Source organism: Antechinus flavipes, chromosome 6, assembly GCF_016432865.1.
Source record: "Antechinus flavipes isolate AdamAnt ecotype Samford, QLD, Australia chromosome 6, AdamAnt_v2, whole genome shotgun sequence".
In the NCBI taxonomy this organism is placed as follows: Eukaryota; Metazoa; Chordata; class Mammalia; order Dasyuromorphia; family Dasyuridae; genus Antechinus; species Antechinus flavipes.
The window spans coordinates 149,940,529-149,962,295 of record NC_067403.1 but is presented as its reverse complement, the minus strand read 5'-3'; the positions used below and the strand labels follow the sequence as shown (position 1 = coordinate 149,962,295).

General features: G+C 36.5%; 1 protein-coding gene across 3 annotated transcripts in view; it reads right to left on the bottom strand.

Moving 5' to 3' along the window:
* RAP1GDS1 (Rap1 GTPase-GDP dissociation stimulator 1) overlaps positions 1 to 21,767 on the bottom strand; it is a 222,085-nt gene that overhangs the window by 32,706 nt on the left and 167,612 nt on the right. For all 3 annotated transcript variants that reach the window (XM_051964422.1, XM_051964421.1, XM_051964423.1), the window contains one exon: positions 6,029 to 6,154. In XM_051964422.1, the coding sequence (XP_051820382.1) occupies positions 6,029 to 6,154 (126 nt within the window). The remainder of the gene's footprint in view (positions 1 to 6,028; positions 6,155 to 21,767) is intronic.

Below are 21,767 nucleotides of genomic sequence, written 5' to 3'. Positions count from 1 at the left end.
ATAATAATAATACTTACTTCAAAGGGTTGGAGTAAGGCTCAAATGAGGTAACATGTGAAACCATTTGCAATACTTAAAGCATTCTATAAACATCTTGGGTGAGTAGTTGGGGAAATAAGGGTGCAATGGTTCCTGTCTTCAAGAAGCTTATATTCTTATGGAAAAGTCAACATGTGCTTATGTGGGTAGATATTTAAAACATCCTTGCCTAAGAGGGTCATAGCTAAGGTAGCTGGTAGGGGGAAAAAGAAAGTGGCTGTCTACAGAAGAGGACTTAAGCCAAGTCTAAAGAAGACCAAGGCTTCACAGGTAAAGGAGAAGAGGGTCACATGTTTGAGATTGAGTCTGCATATCCACAAAGGTTGAGATGAAGTAAAAGCTCTAATGAAAGCAATCACTTAAAAGTAATTGCTAGCACTTATATAACCCTTTTTAAGGCTTGCAAACGTGTTTTATCAATATTATTTCATTTTATCCTCACAGCAACTGTGGGTGGGAGGTGTTGTTATCATCATCCTCATTTTACAAATGGAGAAAATGAGGCAGAGATTAACGTGACTTATTTAGGGTCACACAGCGAGTAAGTGTCTGAGGTTGGCTTTGTATTCAAATCTTTCTGATTCCAGGTTCAAGTGCACTCTCTCCTGTGCCATTTAGCTGCTCTAGGAAGAAAAAGGGAAATCTAGCAATTATGTCTTTGATAACAGGATAACAGAACCCCAAGAACAAGAACAGGAAATAACAGCAAAACTCCCTCCACATTTTCCCCTTTAAAAATGTCTGTACATTTCTGCCTCACCTCAATGTGACTCAGCATCCTTAACCCTTTTTTTTTTTTTTTTAGGATTGGATACATGTAATGATTTATCTCTATTATTCTGTTATCAAAAGGACAATTTAACTCCTTAAAATCATTTTATGTAGAACAGAATAAAAAAAAAAACACATTAAAGTAGCTAATGAATATAATTTTGTACTTTTTACCATTATAAAGAAACTATGATCAAACTGTGCATACCCTTTGATCCAGCAGTGTTTCTATTGGGCTTATATCCCAAAGAAATACTAAAGAAGGGAAAGGGACCTGTATGTGCCAAAATGTTTGTAGCAGCCCTATTTGTAGTGGCTAGAAACTGGAAAACGAATGGATGCCCATCAATTGGAGAATGGCTGGGTAAATTGTGGTATATGAATGTTATGGAATATTATTGTTCTATAAGAAATGACCAGCAGGATGAATACAGAGAGGACTGGCGAGACTTACATGAACTGATGCTAAGTGAAATGAGCAGAACCAGGAGATCATTATACACTTCGACAACGATATTGTATGAGGACATATTTTGATGGAAGTGGATTTCTTTGACAAAGAGACCTGAGTTTCAATTGATAAATGATGGACAAAAGCAGCTATACCCAAAGAAAGAACACTGGGAAACGAATGTGAACTATCTGCATTTTTGTTTTTCTTCCCGGGTTATTTATACCTTCTGAATCCAATTCTCCCTATGCAACAAGAGAACTGTTTGGTTCTGTAAACATATATTGTATCTAGGATATACTGCAACATATCCAACATATAAAGGACTGCTTGCCATCTAGGGGAGGGGGTGGAGGAAGGGAGGGGAAAAAAATTGGAACAGAAACGAGTGTAAAGGATAATGTTGTAAAAAAAAAAAATTACCCTGGCATGGATTCTGTCAATATAAAGTAATTATTAAATAAAAATTAAAAAAAAAAAACCAAAAAAAAAAACTATGAAAGGGAAATGGCTATCTAAAAAATTCAATTTAGCAAAATCCACACAATCCACAGATGTAGAATCTTGCTGCCAGGTGTTCTTCCAATCAAATGATGAATCAATCAATAAGCATTTACTTCGAATTTCCTATGGGCCAGGCCTGTGAAAAGCTATATATATATGAATGTGCAAGTCAGAAAGTATAGGAATGTACAATGTACCAGACTCAGGAGGGTCTTCCCTCCACTCTGTGTTATCTGTACTTTGTTCTCACACAATTGGGGCAGATCATCTCCCCAAAAGGCTTTGAGTTTCATGAGAGCAGGAGCTTGTTTTGTGCTTTTCTCTGTATTCCCAGTTCTTAAAATGATGCCTGATACACAGGATGAGGCTTAATAAATGTTTACTGACATCTGATTGCTGGGAGAGTAAGATATTCACAGATAAATAAATACAGGAAAAATAAAAAATTTGACGTGATTTCAGAGTAGACATTTATAACTGTAGGTGATTAGAAAAGGCATCTTAAACTGGGCCTTTATGGCAGCAGGTGTTCCAAGAGTCAGATGAAGAGGGAGAATGTTCCAGATGTGGTAGCCTGACAGGGGCAAAGGTAAAAAGATAGGAGGTGAAATGTTGTATATGGAATATATCATTACCCTATAAAAGCTAGCACCAGATTGTGAAAGACTTAAAAAGCCAAACAGAAGAGTTTGAATTATATTCTAGAGACAAAATAAAGCTCCTCAAAATTCTTAAAAAAGAATGACATCATCAGATCTGCACTTTTAGGATGATTAACTGAGCAGTGGAATGTGGATTGGTGGGATAACCAAACTATCTGCTGGAGCCCCTTACAGGGTGAGGTGAGGGTGAGATGGGGGGTTGGCACCTTCTTTTTCTGAAAAAGCACTGAAACTTTCCTCCAGATTTAACAAGGTACTCAAGCTGGTCATTTAAGTACAAAAAGCCATGAGTATCTCCAACTGGGCCCTGAAGCCTAAATGGCAGACTAGGCAGGCAAGGAAGCATCTGCTCAGTCAGGCCTAGACTGAATGAAGAGCCTTTTCTCTCCTATGGCTAAGTAAACATCCTTTTTGTTAATTATGATATGGATTCCAGTGTCTCCTTTATTATAAGATTGAGCCTGATCTGGTCAGTTCTGGTTTATTATCATCAGAGAAGAAAAAGACTTGAAGTTGGCTTTAAGAGAGAAACAAAAGGATAACTGTACAGCAGTGAATACTCAGCAGATGTTTAAAAGTATACTTTTTTGGTGTATCAAGTCAACAGTGTTCCTAATTTCATCCAGTATTACTCTGCTACTCAGGAATAGGAACAAGAAAGATGTTTGACAGGAATGACTTATGGTTGACTTAGCAAAAAAAGAAGAAAGGAATTCCAGCATAGAATAGAGGACTTCATTTTATGTAATGACAACAGGATAAAAAATGGAAAGGAAAGTATGTGAAGAGAGAATAAGAAAGGGCTAGGAAGAATCAAGGGACCAAAGGTCATGTTTAAGGCAAAAAGCAGACTCCCTGAACCTGAAAGGCTTCTAGATGGTCCTCGGCTAGAGGAAGAGGTGAGGGAAAGAAAGGTGGGGAAGAGTATTTGGTGGCTTTCAAGGATCATTCTGGGATGACTGAAGACAGGAGGAGGAGAAAGGTAAGAAAGGAAAGGGGTAAAGATTAACCCCATAATTGCAGGTCTTCTGCCATTTAGTTGATTGGCAATGATTTTAAGTGGAACTGGAAAGAAAGAAGAGAATTACATCTTTCAGCATTTTAGAACATCTTCATTTCCCTTTGTCTCATCTATTTATATGTTGCATTTTCTCAGCAAACTGTAATTTCCTTGAAAACATGAACTGTTTTCCATTTCTTTTTTGCACATGATGGGTAATTTAATAAATAATGGTTGAATTAAACTTGCTGAATGTTTTCACCCACCTCAAACAAGGCAGTGAGCTCCTGGAGCAAAGACATTTTGTCCTTTTCAAAGTTTAAATTCTTTGCTCCTGCATAAAGTCAGCCCTTAATAAATATTTGTCAAATCAAATGCTATTATTATACAATGCCTGTATTTGTGTTCTCTCCGTGAATTAATCATTCACTCATGATATTCAATTCAACCTACAGATCACTTTTGTTACAGATCTTCAAAAGAAACACCAGTATTTCTGTTGATTTTGTTAAGAGTTTCTCAAGTATTTAGAATTAACTGAACAGGAGGTCTTTAGAAGAGAAGCACAGGGCTATTTCATTGTGCTGAGCAATTCCAATCTTCCTTCTCTGTGTCTTCTTCTCTACCATAAGGACCATGACTAAAGAAAATCATGAAAAAGGAACAATTACGAATACTTTTTACAGTCACCTACTCAGTTAGTTCCTAGTACAAAATTTCTGGTTTCATCCTGCCCCTAAATCACTGACCCTATAAAGTTTGTAAGAATACAGAGAATGTTCAACCAGGATAATTTTTAAATAGGTGCATTTGCACCAAATAACACTGAAAGTAGGGCGTTTCCTTGGTTACAGAATACTGGACTGTAAATGTGCTCTGACTCGAATTAAAAAATTGTGATGGAAGAGGTCTTTCTAAAATAAAATCTGAAATATATAGATTGTACATATTTTTTAGAATGGGAGTTCCAACATATTTAAACACTGAAAGACTAAATGCAGAGATAACTATTACACAAGGAGTAATGTTGTTTTATGTACCTAATATATAGGCAGGTTCCCTTACAAGTTTACAAAGGCTACAATCCATTGCAAAGCTTTAAAACAGGCCAGGAGAAGATGATGACAAAGAAGTAAAGATGTCATGATTCTGAAATATTCTAGAGGATGTTAAACATAGTATTTGTGAATGAAATTCTAATCTAGAAAAAAGTAAGCTACATATCATAAGGCCATCATTAGCATGTAGTTAAAACACACAGCACACACACACACACACACACACACACACACACACACACACACACACCCTCTCAATTTTCATGCAAATAAAAAAGAAAATATCAATCACATCTTTTTTTTTCCTTTCAAGTATACAAATAATATGAAAAAAACTTGATTTGGTTATAAGTGATAGTGTGATGGTGAAAGCATTAATAGTGAAAGTTGTCCTACTTCATCTCACTCAAGTTTTAGTCATTATCAGCATTTGAGGTCTTTTTTAAGGAAAAGGTATTTTTCTTTACAAGTTTTCATTTCTTGTACTGTTCTTTCATAGATCAAATCCAACAAAGAAACTAATTTTCATTTGTTATGAATGACAACAAAGCTGTTTCTAGGTCCTGATATCGGTGTATTAGCTAATACACTATCATAGCAAACTTTCTGTAAATGAAAATAATCACAAAAAATCAGAGTATTGACAAATATAATTTGGAAAAATGACAAGGAAGTTCTAAATTTAAGTTTAATTTACTTATTTACCACTTTTAATTGCCTATTATATGCATGACATAGTACATAGTGTCACTGAAAGTTAAAAGCAATATAGAAACAGCACCCGCCTTCAAGGAACATATATTCTACTAGATGACCAACAGTTTCAGATAAACTTAAAATGATTAACCTGAGCATCCACTCAATCATCATGCATTAAGATTTCTGTGTGATCTTGAGCATGTTTAATCTCTCTGGGCCCAAGTCTCCTTATCTGAAAAGTGAGGGAGTTGGATCAGATTAAATCGAAAGTCTCTTCCAGCTCTGGTTAATCCTCTGAATTCTTCTTACCCTCTTTAGCATTGAATATTTACTATGTGACCATGAAAAATAGAGATTTATTCTGGCATGGATTGTACAATACAATGGGACATATGAACTAATGTTTGGTTTAAAAAAAAAAGATCTAAATTGTCTGCTCTGTTCATTCAGTATAAGCTCTGAAATAGCTAATACAGATCATGCCAGAGGTAGAGGGCGTGTGGTATATAGAACAGACAAGTCCTTGAATTTGATGCCAGAGGGCCCAGGTTCAAATCTTAGCTCTGTTGCTTTGCAAATTTGAATTGGGCAAGTCACTTAAATCTTTGCAGTTCCCAAGTGTCTGACCTTAAAAAAAAAAAAAAAAAAAAAAGTGAAGATATGGTCCCAAATAGACCTACAACTATCACTTTCTAATTCTAAATTTATGTTAATATGGTAAGTGTGAAATAAATCAAGATCTATTAATAGAACACAGAAAGCCTTAAATAGCTTGCAGCAATCAGAATTCATCAGAGAAGTTGAAAGAACATCATCAATAAGAAAGGTCCATCTATTTCCTCACCATTTTCTGCCAAAGGAGCCAAAACTTCAAAAATCATTTCCTTTTTATCATGTTCTATCTGCTTCTTGAAGAGTTTTACCAACTCTTCCGCGATGTTTGTATATGCAAATTGTTCTTTACTCGACTCTGCAAAATAAGAGGAAAATTAAAGTACAGTAAATAAGCAAAGTTCTGAAATTGTTTTTCTACTTCATTCACATTCATTATCAGGTCATTCTGTATTATGAGTCACAGATGTACATACTCTCTTTAAAAGACAGAAACAATTCAGCCTGACACTTAATATTGCCTGAGTAAAAGAAAAGATGTTGGAGGCTTGAAGGGAAAAATGTACTGACCCAAATTATCATCCTCAAGGCTTTAAATTTCTACAGTCACATAAGGTATAGGTTGTCATAGTAACAGTGAAATTGTAAAGTTATAAATTCAGAGTTTCAAGGCCTTCCATCAAAGCAGAAAAATTAACTTCATTTAGCTTTTCTAAAATACTAGGCTAACATTCTTATTTCTGGTGTCATTATACCAGAAATTACTACCAACGTGGGTATGCCCGCTGGGGCATGCTCATACAGATTCTGACCTCTTATGTTTGAGAAACCCATTCCTCCATGGCAGATGGTCCAGGGAATGAAGATTTAGCTCTATTGCATCTTAAAAAGTATTGTTAGAAAAGGAATCAACACATCAATCAGCATTTATTAGATGCTTACTACATAGCAAGTACTGTGGATAAAAAGAAGAAACAAAAGTAGTTCTTGCTCTCAAGAAGCTTACATTCTAATGGGGAGACAGGTACATAAAAATAAGTGCACAGATATTTACACACTTACATAGATACACAAAAGGTACCCACAAGAGGTAATCTTAAAAAAGAAAGCATTAGAAGTTGGAATAAGGTTGAGAATGGAGAAAATAGACCAAGGAAAGCCTCCTGCAGAAGGGAGCCTTTTAACTGAGTCTCAAAAGATGTCAGGAATTTCTAAGAGACAGAGGCAAAAAAAGAAAGAATCAACAGAAAATGCTGTCTAGAACAGTTGTGAGTCTGATTACTGTTCCACTACTTTTAGTAGGCTGAAACATTTGGCAGAAGGATATCAATGTGATGAAAACTAGTTCCATGGTGTCCAAATAAGAGAGAGAGAGAGAGAGAGAGAGTGTGTGTGTGTGTGTGTGTGTGTGTGTGTGTGTGTGTGTATGTGTGTGTGTAGGATTCCCTTTATTTTCACAAAGTAGGGGAAGGGTCTAAGATCTTTTTGAAGAAAGCCCCCAAAGTCCTGCAAGAACCACAATTCCTTCTAAGGAGACAGTTTATTAAAGATGAAGATAGTGCCTACATATTGTCTACTGTTATTCTGCTCCAGGAAATTTTTGAAACGAAATTAATTTCACAAGCATGAAATCAATTCTGACATGGCTAAGGTAGTCTTGTATCCAATTACTAGCTTTCATTTCTCTATCAAAACATAGCATTAACATTCTTGCATTCTTACATTTCCAATCCATATCCCAGTGCCCAAAACATTTATCAAACTGAAACTAAAATAAAACTTCACAATCTCCCCCAAGATTGTACTTAGCTTATATTTGACAGCACAGAGCAACAATATACTGTTATTTAATACAGGAGTTAAAGGATTACATCTTCAACTGATACTTCAGAAGAAACTCAGGTGGGCAGAATGATATGACCAACATGGAACATAGCCAGGACATCCTGACATTTGAATCACTAGATTTTCACAAGCCTTTCAACAAGAAGCTTCATTTGTAATATGATCTGAAGATTGAATTAAGGGGTACCATTTGGAAAGAAAAAGAAATACTGGTTTCTAGAAATGTCTAACTTTGTATTTTTTTCAAATAATAATTACTTAGCCACAAAACATTGTTACTAAAAACATATGTTTATGTATGTTTATATCTCTATCTATCTATCTATCTATATCTGCTATATATATAATTTCTGTATTAATTATTTGAGGTGACTTGACAACACAGATTCCTTTTTTCATTATCTAAAATTTTAAAATGAAAATTGGCATCAATTTAACCAAAAGTAACTCTACTGTTCAGGGACCTGTCAAAAGCAGAAGTCTGTTTATATTAAGATACATTTTATCCACTTGGCAGCAAAATCAACAATGAGGCATGCATGGACAGACACACATTCAGACAGAAAGGGATATGCACCCAAAGAATAAATAACAATCTTGCTGACACAGCTTATATTTCAGACATTAGCTCTACTACAATCTGCCATCGCCTTGAGTGAATTGTCATTTCTGCAGTGTAGTCTAAAGGGAAATGAACTGAAGAGTCACAGAACCTGGATGTGAATCTTGATTCTGACACATACTATGTGACTTCAGGGAAATCAAACCTCCTGGACCTTGCTTTCCATATCCAAATGAAGAAGTTGAGCAAAATGGCCTCTGGAGTCCCATCAAGAGCAAGAGGTAGAATCCCCTGATCCTCCCTTTCTCTTCCTCATTTCGAGAAAGAACAGCTTTGGCTTTTCAAATGCCTTAAATAGTCTGAAATATTTTTATAGGTAGGGATGTGTGTACATTTGTGGTCTACAATTACTATATTAAATTTCTGATTTCAAGTTAGGTGAAAAGTTCTAAGTAAAAGAAGTTACTGATGACATTTACAAAGCCTGTCCTCTCTTCAAAACAGTCTTGAGACAAAGTAGATTGTTCTCTATTTCAGCTCAGGGAAAAGTTTGTATTAAAGACAAGAGAGTATATATTGGGAATATGTGTAATCTGTATTCTTTGTCTCCTCAGCACTTTCTAATCTGGCTTCTATTCAGATGACATCATTCACCTCTTCATTGCCAGATGCAAGAAGGTGACTGCCTTTCCTTAGACTCATTACCTTACCAATTCCTTGAAATAAGTCAGTAAATTACTTTAATTAAGCCTTAGGATGGCCTCATTCTTTTTCTTTTTTTTTTTTCCTGAGGCAATTGGGGTTAAGTGCCTTGCCCAAGGTCACACAGCTAGGATGCGTTAAGTGTCTGATTCCAAATTTGAACTCGGGTCCTCCTGACTTCACGTCAGGACTGGTGCCCTATCCATGGCACCATCCAGCTGCCCCAGATGTACCTCACTCTTAATCCTTTTTCTTTGGCTTCTGTGATATAGATCATAGATTTGAAGCTGGAAGTTCAACACCTTCATTTTAGATAGGAGGAAACTGAAACCCAGGTAATAAATCTCAGCAGGAAAATTTGAATCCAAGTCTTTTATGGAAGAACCCGCTTCTACGGCACCATGCTGCCTCCTATAGCATGCCCCTGGGTTCTTTTGTCTCTGACTGTACTTTCTTCTCCTATCATCTAAAAATAAACATTTTCCACCTCTTAGCCTATACTCTCAAGGCTTCAAACCCTAGCCCTAAAAGGATTCCCAAACCTATATGGCCAGCCTTTTCTCTAGTAAGCTATCAGAGGACTTTTTTGATATCCCCTTCACTTCGGTTTCCCACTAGCACTTCAAATTCAACATACTGAATTCACTATCTTTCCATTTCCAAAATCTGTTCCTTCTCCTGAATTTTTTTCTGTCAATGGTAGTCCGATTTAGATTAGGGTTTTCCCCTATACTCTGTCCCTTTCACACACAAACAATGGTTATCCCCAGGTCCTAACACGTGTACCTATTGTGACTGTCCTGTTTAAGACCACAACCACTACACAATTGATCTCCACCAGTTCTGATAATTGCCAAAAACAGTTTCCTTGACTCTAATCTCATCTACTCTAATTCATTTCATAATCCAGTTTTGAGGAACATCTATCTAAATATCTCTTTTGATGATTTTATCTGGTTTCATGCATTCAGTTATGGTCTATGTGCAAATTACTCCTAAATCTCTATATCCAATTATGGTCTTTTCTAAAGTTCCTAAAGTCCAAAAGAAGTTCCTCCTGGATAGCTTCCCACAACTTCTCATTGTTAACTCACCTTATCCAAAATGGAATGCATCATTGTCTTTCTTTAGCTTCCCCTATTCTAATCATGCTGTTTCTGTCAAGGGCTCTACTAGCTATTTAATATCTAAATAGGAAGATCTATTTTCTACTCTCTGAGGAATACAATGTAAACTTTTGGTTTAATAATCAAGGTCCTAGGTAGTCTGTCTTCATTCTCCCTTTTCCAGTTTTATCTTTTTCAAGTACCCTAAGCTCCAGTCAAATCAGACCAACTTTCTACAAATACTTCTATTTCCCCATTTTAATTTGACAAATCTTTGTTCTAGGCAGTATGAGGGAAAGAGAATGGCACTCCTTCCCAAAAGGAGCTTTTAATCTAACAAGAGAGATAAAAATTGTGTAAAGAGAAGAGTAAATACAAATGATTTTATGGATGGAGAGAGAATTAACAACTAAGGAATTAGAGAAGCCATAAAGAAAGACATCAATCTGACTTTGGTCTTGAAGAAACCAAAATATTCAAAGAAGAAAAGATGAAACAAAAGTACATTACAGGCTTTGTACAAATGAGAGGCTAACTATAAAGTTCTAGAAACAACTAGCAATTCACTCAATTCAATTGGAATGTAGATATGCAAATAATGTGAGAAAATGTTGGAAAGGCAGGTCAATGACAGATAGTGGAGGTTGTGAAATACCAAAGTGAGATATTTGTATTTTATCCTATTAGCAACACAGAAATATTGAAAGTTCTTAAGCAAGAATGTGCCATAATCAAGATTTAGGAATATTATTTTAGCAGTTAATTAGAATTAGAGAGGAGAGAGAAAGGAACTAAGGAGACCAATTGCCAAAAAGTAGGTAAAAATGTAAGGATATTGAAAGTGCTGAATAGCTAAAAGTGACAAGATTTAGCATTTGATTGGATATTGGGTTGAAAGAATTGGAAGAATAAAGAATGATTTCAAGAGCATAAAAAAAGACCATAAATGGATAGAGATTTAGGAGTAATTTGCAGAGAGACCATAACTGAGTCCATGAAACCAGATAAAAATCACCAAAAAGAACAGAAAGAACAGAATTTTGAGGGAAGCAGGAAATGGAGAAAAGAAAACGAGCAAAAGAGATGGAAAAGAAATGATCAGATGGGCAGGAAGAAAAAATGATGTGATGGAATTTAAGTGATGAAAGAGCATTCAGGAAGACATGGCTAACAGGACAAACTGCTTCAAAAGGATCAAGAAAAAAGACAATTGAGAAAGTACACAGAAACCAAGAGACAATTGACAACTAATGATTTATTTTGACAGAGGAATGAAAACATACAACCTTGGATTCTTAGAGCAGTTTCAGCAGAGTGAGTTGTGTGGAGTTAGAAGTCTGATTGATTATAATGACTAAGAAGTGAGTAAGTGTAAGAGAAAGCGGAGGCAAGAGGAATAGACAGTTATTTCTTGGCAGTTTGAAAAGAGACACAGAATATGATGGCTTGAGAGGATATGGGAGTCCTCATTGAAGATTTTTTTTTAAGGATGAATCAGATTTGGCACATTTATAGAGTAAGAAAGCCAGTGGCTAAGACAGAATGAAGATGAGAGAAGGAACGATCAAGGGGACAAGCTGATACAGGAGATAAAATCTAAGGCACAATTAAAGGGGTTGGCCATAACACAAAGAAAGGCCGCCTCTTGCTCAAAGACAACAGTAAAGGAACACAGCCTAAGTATAGATGCAATGGGGTTTTAAAATATGCACTCAGACATCTCTCTGGATGACCTTTTTCTGAGGAGGCTCAAAAGTGAAGAGATGCTCAGCAAGGCCGAGAAAAAGTAACTGATCAGGAAAACAGAGATGAATGGAGGAACTGGGGGTTATGGCGAGGACAACCAATAGAATCAGGAAGAGTGAAGGAAAGGCAAAAAAATAGAAAAAATGGCATCATGATAAGGAGGAAATTTAACAGTCTCCATTATTGCTGTATGGATGATAGTTCAATGACAGAATACATTGAAGAGTGGGCCTGGAGTCAAGACTTATATTCAAATCTAATTTTGCGACATTGGGCAAGTCACTTGGCCTCTATTTGTCTCAATTTACTCATCTATAAAATCGAAATAATAAGAGAACCTTCCTCCCAAAATTGCTATGAGAAAAAGTGAGATAATATTTGTAAAGAACTTTGCAAACCTTAGAGCACTATATAAATGCTAACAATTTGGAGAGATCTAAGGCATGAGGATCTCTGTGGGTATAAGAGGTGTAGTTGATGAAGATATAAATCATGGGCTTTAAGAAGCCTGGTGAATTAGGTCATATGTCCACAAACACATATGAAGTCCTTGTCTGAGCACAAGACAGGAAGAATAGGTAGAGAAAATAGCCCAGGATTGAACTGATTTGAAGACTCTTTGAGTAACAAAATTATTACATTATGTCTCAACAGAGTGGTACAGACAAATTAGTAAACCTCAAAGGAGGATATAGCGAAGAGTGATGACGGAAAAGGAAAGGTGTGGAAATAATAGACGGGTAGAAAAGATCTGGCTGATTCTTTCCAGCTTAGCATGTCTAGGGATATGACTTTCAGAAAGATAGATTTGTGTGAGCAATAAAAGTTAGAAAGAATGGGTGATGAAAAGATCTAAGATGAAAGAGATTTTGTTAAAAAGAAAGTAGTTCCAGCTAATTGAGGACCATCCCAGCTATTAGACCTTCCATATTCTTTGGAGTTAAGTTCTAGAGATCCTGGGAGTTTGTCTTAGACTCTGTTTTAGGCCTACGCTCTTACCTAGTGACCCACATCATGTAAGCAAAACAATTTAGTGAGGAAGTACTGAATAAAAGGCTCTGAGTGAATATTAGCCTATTTCAGGAGAATGAATTATATCAGAAGTTCAGAACATAAATTTGGATACCTTGACTTTTTACATGAAATCTTGACTACTGATGCAAGGAAGGACTTCTCAAAAAATCAGAATAAGCCATAAAAACCAAGTTTGTTCTGAGGACACGTTCAAAGTTATCCATGGAATAAGTGAGGCTCTTTCCCCATAGCTTCTTCTTTCTCTTTTATTCCACTAACTAACTATAATGCTCAAAAATCCAAATGGTAGATCTGGAAATAATGGTAACAGATAAAACCCTGCTTCTCTATCAATCACTACTCTCCTCCACCCCTATCCCCAACCCTCATTCTCTTGGAAACTTGGAAAAGTGAAAGATCCCTAATATGCACTAGGGACAGAACTTTCTCTGTACAAAAGGAGAAAGGGAGGAAGTCATGTTGGGTGTCGCCACTCTACTATTCTAATCTAGAGCTTTTGAAAGACCATAGCATCTTCTCTTCTCCCTTATCACCAGATCTCCAGAGGTCTACACTGACTAGGTACTCAGAATATCCTTTTTAAAAAAAATTTCATTTGGATACCAAAATCATGTGTGTTTCTTTTCCCTTCCCGCTACAGACCAAGCTTGACTTGCCACAGAGCATTCATTTAGAGAGGCCTTTGCCATCAAATAAAGGACTTGAATATCATTTTAAAATGCCTAATACTCACAGAAAATCACCTACATTCCAAGTGCAACAATAAGAGATCCTAATTTAAGGATAGAGCAATCCTTGAATACTGTACTAGTTAATTATGAAGAAAAAAGACAGTATATGTGGTCTGAAAGAGAAAGGTATACTTCCTTACGACTGCATAGGAAACTGTAAGACACCATATTAATGAAATTTTTGTATTTTTCTCATCACTTTCAGCCTAACCTAAAAAGCCTAGTGTGGTAATAGCAACAGATTAACTCTTCTCCCCATATGGGCGGTTAATTTTTCCTTAAAAGGTATTGAGATCCTTCTGGTGTCTTGGTTATTTCAAGGGGACTATAGGTTCAGGACTGCTGAGATCACTTCCTAACCTCCAGAGTAAAAAACAGTCAGGAAAACCTACATGAATTCTCCAAGCTTGGCTGATGAACGATAATGGGCAACCCAGGCAAGGAGGATTTTCTCAGCTGAACACATTTGGGATGTCCTCAGTGTATATCCCTCCTGAATATCCATCTCCTGCTTAGGGCTAAAGTAAATTTCCTTTTATCCATGCTGGATGAGTAACGCTTGTCTCAAATTGCTTTAATAACAAACATCAATTACTAAGGACCTGAACTAAGTCATTTCCAGCTCAGAACAATTTGTGTGGTCATGCAGAATTGGACTAGAATGAGCTCATTCAATTGAAGGATGGGCAGTGCAGAAAAGTGAGAACTCCATGTTCCTAATGGTACTTTTGGGGATAGCTTTAAAAATGGTGCTGGTGAAGTACTCCAATATCTATAATACCAACATCCCAATATCTACAGGTTTATAAATCTGCCATTCAGCAAAGAGAGATTAATGGGAATATAGAATACATTTTAAAGAACTATACTGTGATTGTGGTGCACTGTTTTGAACAGCTTTTTAAAAGTGACAATGTAGCTTAACAAGTAGTCATCAGTCTAATAACTATATAAACAGACAGCCAACTGAGGTAGTAGCACAAGGGAACCCAACAGTGTAGCAATGTGTTCAAACCTAAGGAGATCCCGGTATTTTAAGATTATCTAACAACTATGTTAAAGGAACTGTTTGAGGTTTTTTTTTTAACTTAATTTTAATTTGGTATTTGAAATACCTACTAGAATTGTGCCTCACTGACTTGGTTATGATTCTTTTGTATAAGCTATTGTGGGAGGCATTTGGGAAGACAATGGAACCCAGAGATATTTTTGGGACTGAAGATATGGATATATGAGCTAATTCTATCCTAGTTACTGACTGAGCACAAGCAGAACTGCTGCATCAATTTAAAAAGTTTTCACTCTCAATCATTAGGAACTTCGAGAGAGAGACCTCTGCACACAACAAACAAAACACTTATACGTGGCAGACAGAATACACAAATTAGTTTAGAAGACTTTGTTTTTTGTCTTTCCCTAAAGCTAGATGAGTAATCCTGACCTAGACATTCAGAGTTTGGGGGCAGGCCTTGTGAGATCAGAATGGACAAACTGGTAGCAGGAGGATTAGGAAGGAAGCAGAACTGAGGCCCTAGTATAATTGGCCAGAATCCTTTGGAGTTCCCAAAACCATCCAGTGTGGCAGTTTCTGACATGATTAACTATGGTGGACAGGCAAATGTAAGGTATTCTGGCCAACCGGACCCATCACAGGAAAGCAGACTTAGAACCCAGAAGTAATAGTATCCACAGGATTCCTAGCAAATATAGGAGGACAGTGTTAAGGCAGGCTGTCAGCAATTCCTTGCATAAAGAAGATTCGGGCACAGTCATATGAGGGAAGAATCAGGCCCCAGCAATGCAAGAGTTCAAGTTTAAGGCAATATTTTGTGTTAGCAGAGAAGAGGAGAGACTCAGGCACCTTGACCTAGCATAGATAAAGCAAAAGAACTCAAGCCCCAGTAATGGTAGTTGTCCTGCACTGGCAGAAAGAGGCAATATCAGCACCTGAGACAACATTCAAGATATAAGAGGGCAGTAGTTAATCCCAGAAGCATAAGGTCTGGTACAAACCCCAGTGGCAGCAGCCAAAGAGTTCTTAATAGAGATGAGGGCCCTAGTAGCAGCAGACAGTAGACTAATGGTAGCTCAGAAGAATGAGCAATGGCAAGAGACAGGGCCTTAACTTATTATAAATTAGGCCCCTGTACAATTCCTTTCTATGGAGAGCACCAAGAAGTAATGCTGCTGGGAGATGGCAGTGCTTTTTTGTAACAAGAAGGGAGAGTGAATCCAGAGACCGCTCATGAAGTAAAGATTTTATATCCCCCATCTTCTCTCTAAAGACCTGAGAAAGTCGTGGCTGATAGGCCAGAGAGTGGGTGGTGGTACAGGGCAATGATCTTTAAAAGTCTCTGTTGAGGACTATTACAGGAAAAGTCATTATCTTTGCTGCAACCCTGCTGTCCTTGATGCTTCTCATGGTCACCCCTTTACAATGATAAAATACACTGTCCAAAGATTTGGCATCACTCCAATGAGAACTGGGCCTTGTACAAAGATCAGGGCTTCTAGTTTTTCTTCTTCCATATTCACTCTTCAGAAAGCCAATAAATGTTTTTACTTTTGTTTCTGTTTCTTTCCCTCCTTCAATGCTTTCTGCATCAGGTTTCTTAAACACTGGAAGTCAAGGTTGACTAGTAAGAGTCTTAAAGTCATTTAAGTGGTAGAAGGCACTCTAGAACAATGATGTCAATTCAAGATCCTGTGCTGCATATTTACTTAGAAAACCACAAATTAACATTCTCCATGTTGTATCCCATTTTTATTTACTTTGGTAAACATTTTCTAACTGGTTTGGTTGTGATAGTTTTGGGTCCCTTTGCTTTAAAAAATTTGTCAAGGGTAAAAGTATAGTATGAAAGCAATATCCTAACCCTTGCTTTCACACATGTGAGCTAAATGTTCCTTAAAAGATATGGAAAGTTTTCAGGGAAACCTAACTGGCTCAGCCTACTGATATCCACTTCCTGGTCTCCTTACTCCATCTGAGAAGTGGATAGCAGACCACAAAGGACAACTAAGGCAAGGAAGCTTTGCTCAACTCTATCACCTCAGCTTGTCCTCACTGGCTAATCCACCTGTCAATCTCATCTCTAAGGCAAAGTAAATTTCTGTTAACTGCTGAATGACCTATAAGTGTCTATCTGTCTGTCTGTCTGTCTCTTTTTCTACAATAAACTACCAGCCTAGAACACCAGAGCTGAATTGAGAGTGTTTAGATTCCTGCCTCCTGAATGAATGCTGATATACCAACTTAGGCAACACCTAAAGGAAGCACAGGAAAAGATTTTCATTAGCAAAGTAGCTACCATTAGAGCCTCAGACAAAATTGCAAAGTAAAAAACAACAACAACAACAACAACAAAATTGCAAAGTAGGCAAAATTTATCTTTTGTATAGTCTACTTCCTTTTCTCTCCCCCAAGCACCTAATATTCTCATACTGCTTTATAGCTAGTCATCCACCTGACTCAGAAGTACCCTCCAAATTATCCTTTGTAGCCCAATCAAAACTCCTTTTATTTGATTCTTATTGATCTAATTTATCTACCTGACCATTCACTCAATGACATATTGAAGTGGGTTGTGGTCCCTTTCAGAAACTGATTTGTGATTCCTTTCAGATTGATTTGTGATTCCTTTCAGATTACTCCCAGCCCTTCCTGGCTGATGCATTATCAAGAAGCCTGCACCTTTGCTTCCTGGAAAAATCCTGGTCAAAAGCATCCCTTTGAATTCCAATAGGAGATCCGGGCTTGTCCCAGCTCCCATCGGATCTGAGCCAACTTGGGCTGTCCCAGTCCCCATAGAATGATCTGCTTGGGTTTCCCAACCCCACCAAGCAAATTCTAGCCCTTGCTGAAACTCAGCTAGGAGTCAACTTGAGACTCCACCCACGGGCCCCCTTTAGCTAAATCTCTCATTATAAAAAGAGCCAAACTAAAATCCTCTTTTTGCAGAGGTTCCAAACATGCCATGTTATGCCATGCTTGGCACGCCAAGAGTCTCTGCCCACTGAAATACTGTTTCCAGTGCTATCTTCTCTTTACCCTCACCTATTTCCTAACTAGACTTTAACCTTCTAATCCCCATAATAAACTTCTTTTATCAATATAGGTTTTCAGGTCTGTAAATTCCTTTACAGGGACTCTCTGCACCGCCAGAAAGGAGTCCCCAAAACTCTCTACCCTTGGGCCGAATCCCAAGGGAGTGCAGGGGAGCCAAACCCCTCCATTTGATTCCCTGAACCCTGAACCTGTCACTAGACCTTATCATTTAACTCCCTGACCACCAGAAATCCTAATTTCATTTGGGTTTCCCAAATCTAAACTTCACATCAATACTGACTGCCTATGTTTAAAGCACTATGTTTGAATTTTTTTTTTTTTAATTAAAAGATGTGATTGGTCAAAGGATAGGAACAAGAAGCTTTTGAATGAAGAAATCAAAACTATCTGTGGCCATGTGAAAAAATACTCTAAATTATTACTGATTAGGAAAATGCAAATTAAAATAACTCTTAGGTATGACCTCACAACTATCAGCCTGGCTAATAGGATCAAAAATTTAAATGACAGAGGATGGAGAGGATGTGGAAACACTGGGCCACTAATGCACTAGTAAAATTGTGAACTGATACAACCATTTTGTGCACATTCTGAGTACAATTTGGAACTATGACCAAAGGGCTATAAAACTGTGCATAACCTCTCACTCAGTAATGCTACTAATAGGTCTGTATCCCAAAAACTCAACGAAAAAAGAAAAGGATTTATGTGTATAAAAATATGTATAGCAGCTCTTTTTCTGATGGCAAAGATTTGAAAATTGAGGTATACGATTATGATAGAATACTATTGTGCTATAAGAAATGAGTAGAATGGTTTCAGAAAAACCTGGAAAGACAATGAACTCATAAAAAATGAAATGAGCAGAAACAGGAAAACATTGTACACGGTAATAATAATATTGTATAATAATCAATTGTAAAAGATAGCTATTTTGCAGTGTGTGAAACAGTGCAACTCCTGACCAAAAATGACTACTCAGAGATCTCGCAAAGTGAAGATTAGAAGTTTTATTAGAATCTCCTGAGAAGCAAGCAGTACATAGAAAGGAGGCCAATTTTATAGAGATTAAAAGGCAGTTTAAATAGTCAAGAAAAAAAAAATTACAGAAACTATTCACCTACCCATCTCCTGTTAATCCTCCTAAAATCATTGGCAAACTCCACCTTTATTCTTTTATTTGTCTTTGGAATACAGATGGGCTTTTGTAGTAGTAGGGTCTTGACTAAACAGTAAATGTTTCACAATGTTATTAAGAAAAAGGGGTCCAGTTCAGCTTCAAAGGTTAATAATCAATTTCTAAGGAGATTTATTTAGAGGTAAATAATTGATTAAACCAAAGGGATTAAAAGTTTCCTAGATTACTTGAACTAGTAACTAAGGAGATTTGGTCTATTTTACTTCAGGTAAATAACAAAAAGAGATAGCCAGTTTGGAGACTTCTCAAATATCTCCAGGTTATTTGATTACATAATTAGTCAGATTCTTCTTTAAGCAACTGAATAAAGGTCAGGGGAGTTATCTCTTAAATGTTTTCTGCTGGTCTTTGCTCTTCCCAGAGCCTAAAGATTAAACAGACCCTTGATGCTGAGTCCTGAATTATCCAAAGTCATTATTCTGAGAAGTCCTCAACTTCCTGGTTTTACTTAGCAGCAATCCAATGATTCAAGACTTTTCTGAAGAACTCTTTATTTAAAAAAAAAAAAAAAAAAAAAAAAAAAAAAAAAAAAAAAAAGCTATCTGCCTCCAGAGAAAGAACTGATGGAGTCTGAGTGCAGATTGAAGCATAACCTTTTCACTTTATTTTTCTTGCCTTTTCCTTTTGCAACATGGAAATATGTTTTGCATGATTTAATATATATAACTGATACCACATGTCTTACTTTTTCAATGAGTGGGGAAATGGTTTAAAAAGGAGAAAATTCAGAACTCAAAAAAAAATTCAAGGCATGCTAAAAATAAATAATACATTTAAAAAAGAAAAGGTGGTGACTGATCAATAGATAAGCTATTAGAAGGTGATATCATATAATTTAAAGAAGATTGCACTTGGGAATCAAAAAACTGAGTCTGCCACTTATCTATGTGACCTTAGGCAAATTATACAACCTCTCATTCATGGTTTCTTCATCTGTAAAATAAGAATAAGAATACTTTCGCAAGAAGCAATGTAGTGTGGATCAAGTGAAACATAGATTAATGAAGCAAAGCTTTTCATTACCATAAAGCCCTATTCAAATTTATCAAATAAATGTTTGTTGTGCTAAATCATTTCTGCTACTACTATTAATAATTATCATTATAATAGTATTTCAAGAATCCTTGATTATTTAATGGGAATACTAATACAGATTATTGGTGTACTCTTCAAGAATTTAAGGTCATTACAAAGAGACATCAGACTTTAGAGTACAGCTACCACCACCACCACCAGTCTCCAAATTATGGTTAAGGGGGATCTGAAAAGGGTTTTGCATTTAAAAGAAGCTTTTAAAAGTAAAAGATTCTTAAATGCCCTCTACTCCCTAAAAAGGGAATAAAATATGCAGAATTAGCACATAATTACACATCTTTTTTTCCATCTCCAAATCATTGTTTGGGCAACTCTGAAACAATTAATGTATACTTGAACAAGATGTCTTTTTCTTTTTCTTTTTTTTTAAAGAAGGGTATAGATTGTCCCAGAATGTATTACAAATACTAGGAGTCTCCCTATTTTCTGGGCAAAAACACTCAAGAATAGTATAAGTAGTCAAATACTACAAATGAGTTAATGAAACTCCTTGCCCTCATCTCTAATAAAATGTTTAATACCTGCATTCTTTTAAGTCAGTGATGAAGACAAAAATAATTGATTCAAAATTTTAGTTATACTCATAACAGAAAGAAAAACCATATAAAATTACTCTAGATATACAGTAAACAAGAATACACTCAGAAAAAAAAGGTAAAGAAGAAATAAAAAATTACACCAAGGGTCTTTTATTTAGAGATAAAGAAGTCTATGTTTAAAAAAAGATAATAAAATCATAACATATTGAGCATTTTCTGTAATTTCTTGAATTCTGACTTGAAACTTGGGAATTCCAATTTCATGCTTCCATTCTTCATACTCAGTTAATTATCCCTACACCCTTGATGTAAATTGTGTCCCCTTTAGCCTTTGGGGGAGGGGCTGATATAAACTATGTCCCCCTTGGGGGGAGGGGTGGTATTCCTGACTCTCAAACTCTGGGAGGGGCACAACTTTCCCAGACAACTCCCAGATAACCTCATTTAACTGAAAATCTCAGCCTAAGGCATAGTCACCCTCTACTGAGTGGCTCAAATGGCTCCCCAGCTCCAGGCCAAGACTAGGGGTGGGGGGTGGAGGTGGGGTTGTTAACCCACTTTTGCTAATTCCTAATCAAAAAGGCATGTCCTTCTGGATTTAGCTCACTGAGGAAGGTATTTTCTTCTCAGTATCAATCCATCTTTGCAAACAAAAAAATTATCCTAACAGGATTCTTTGCCCACTAAGAAAGCTGTCTTCTTAAGCAAGCCATCTTCTTAGTGTAAATAAATCCCCCCCCCTTTTTTTTTTACCACAAACACTGTACCTGTATTTATGGGGGTTTGCAAATTCTTTTGCAAAACCTGCACAAACAGCAATGGGGATCCTCATCATCCTCATTACTACAATACTGGGTTAGGTTCTCATTATCTCAAAACTGGACTATTAAAAGTCTTCCAGTGAGCCTCTTAAGTCTTAAGTTTTTCCATCTCAAATTTTTAATATCACTTTGTTCCAATCTCTCAAATGCAACTTATAACTTATAACAAACTATATTCTCTGTGTGTATGTGTGTGTGTGTGTGTGTGTGTGTGTGTGTGTGTGTGTGTGTATTTTTTCTCTTTTGTTCCTCCCCCCAAAAATTAGATGGTGAGTTCCATGAGAGAAGTAGTATATCTGGCTTCATGTTTATAATCCTAGCACCTAGCTTTCTGCATTTCATTTGTAAGGTGACTGAACTGAGTTTGAAATTATTTTCCACATAGTGGACAAGATCCTGTGATGTATAAACTAAGTGAGCTTAGATTTGAAATGAATAATTTACATATTTTTATAAACATAATAATTGCTCAATTAATCAACTGATTTGATTGATCTCAGGGACATCACTAAATGAGACCAA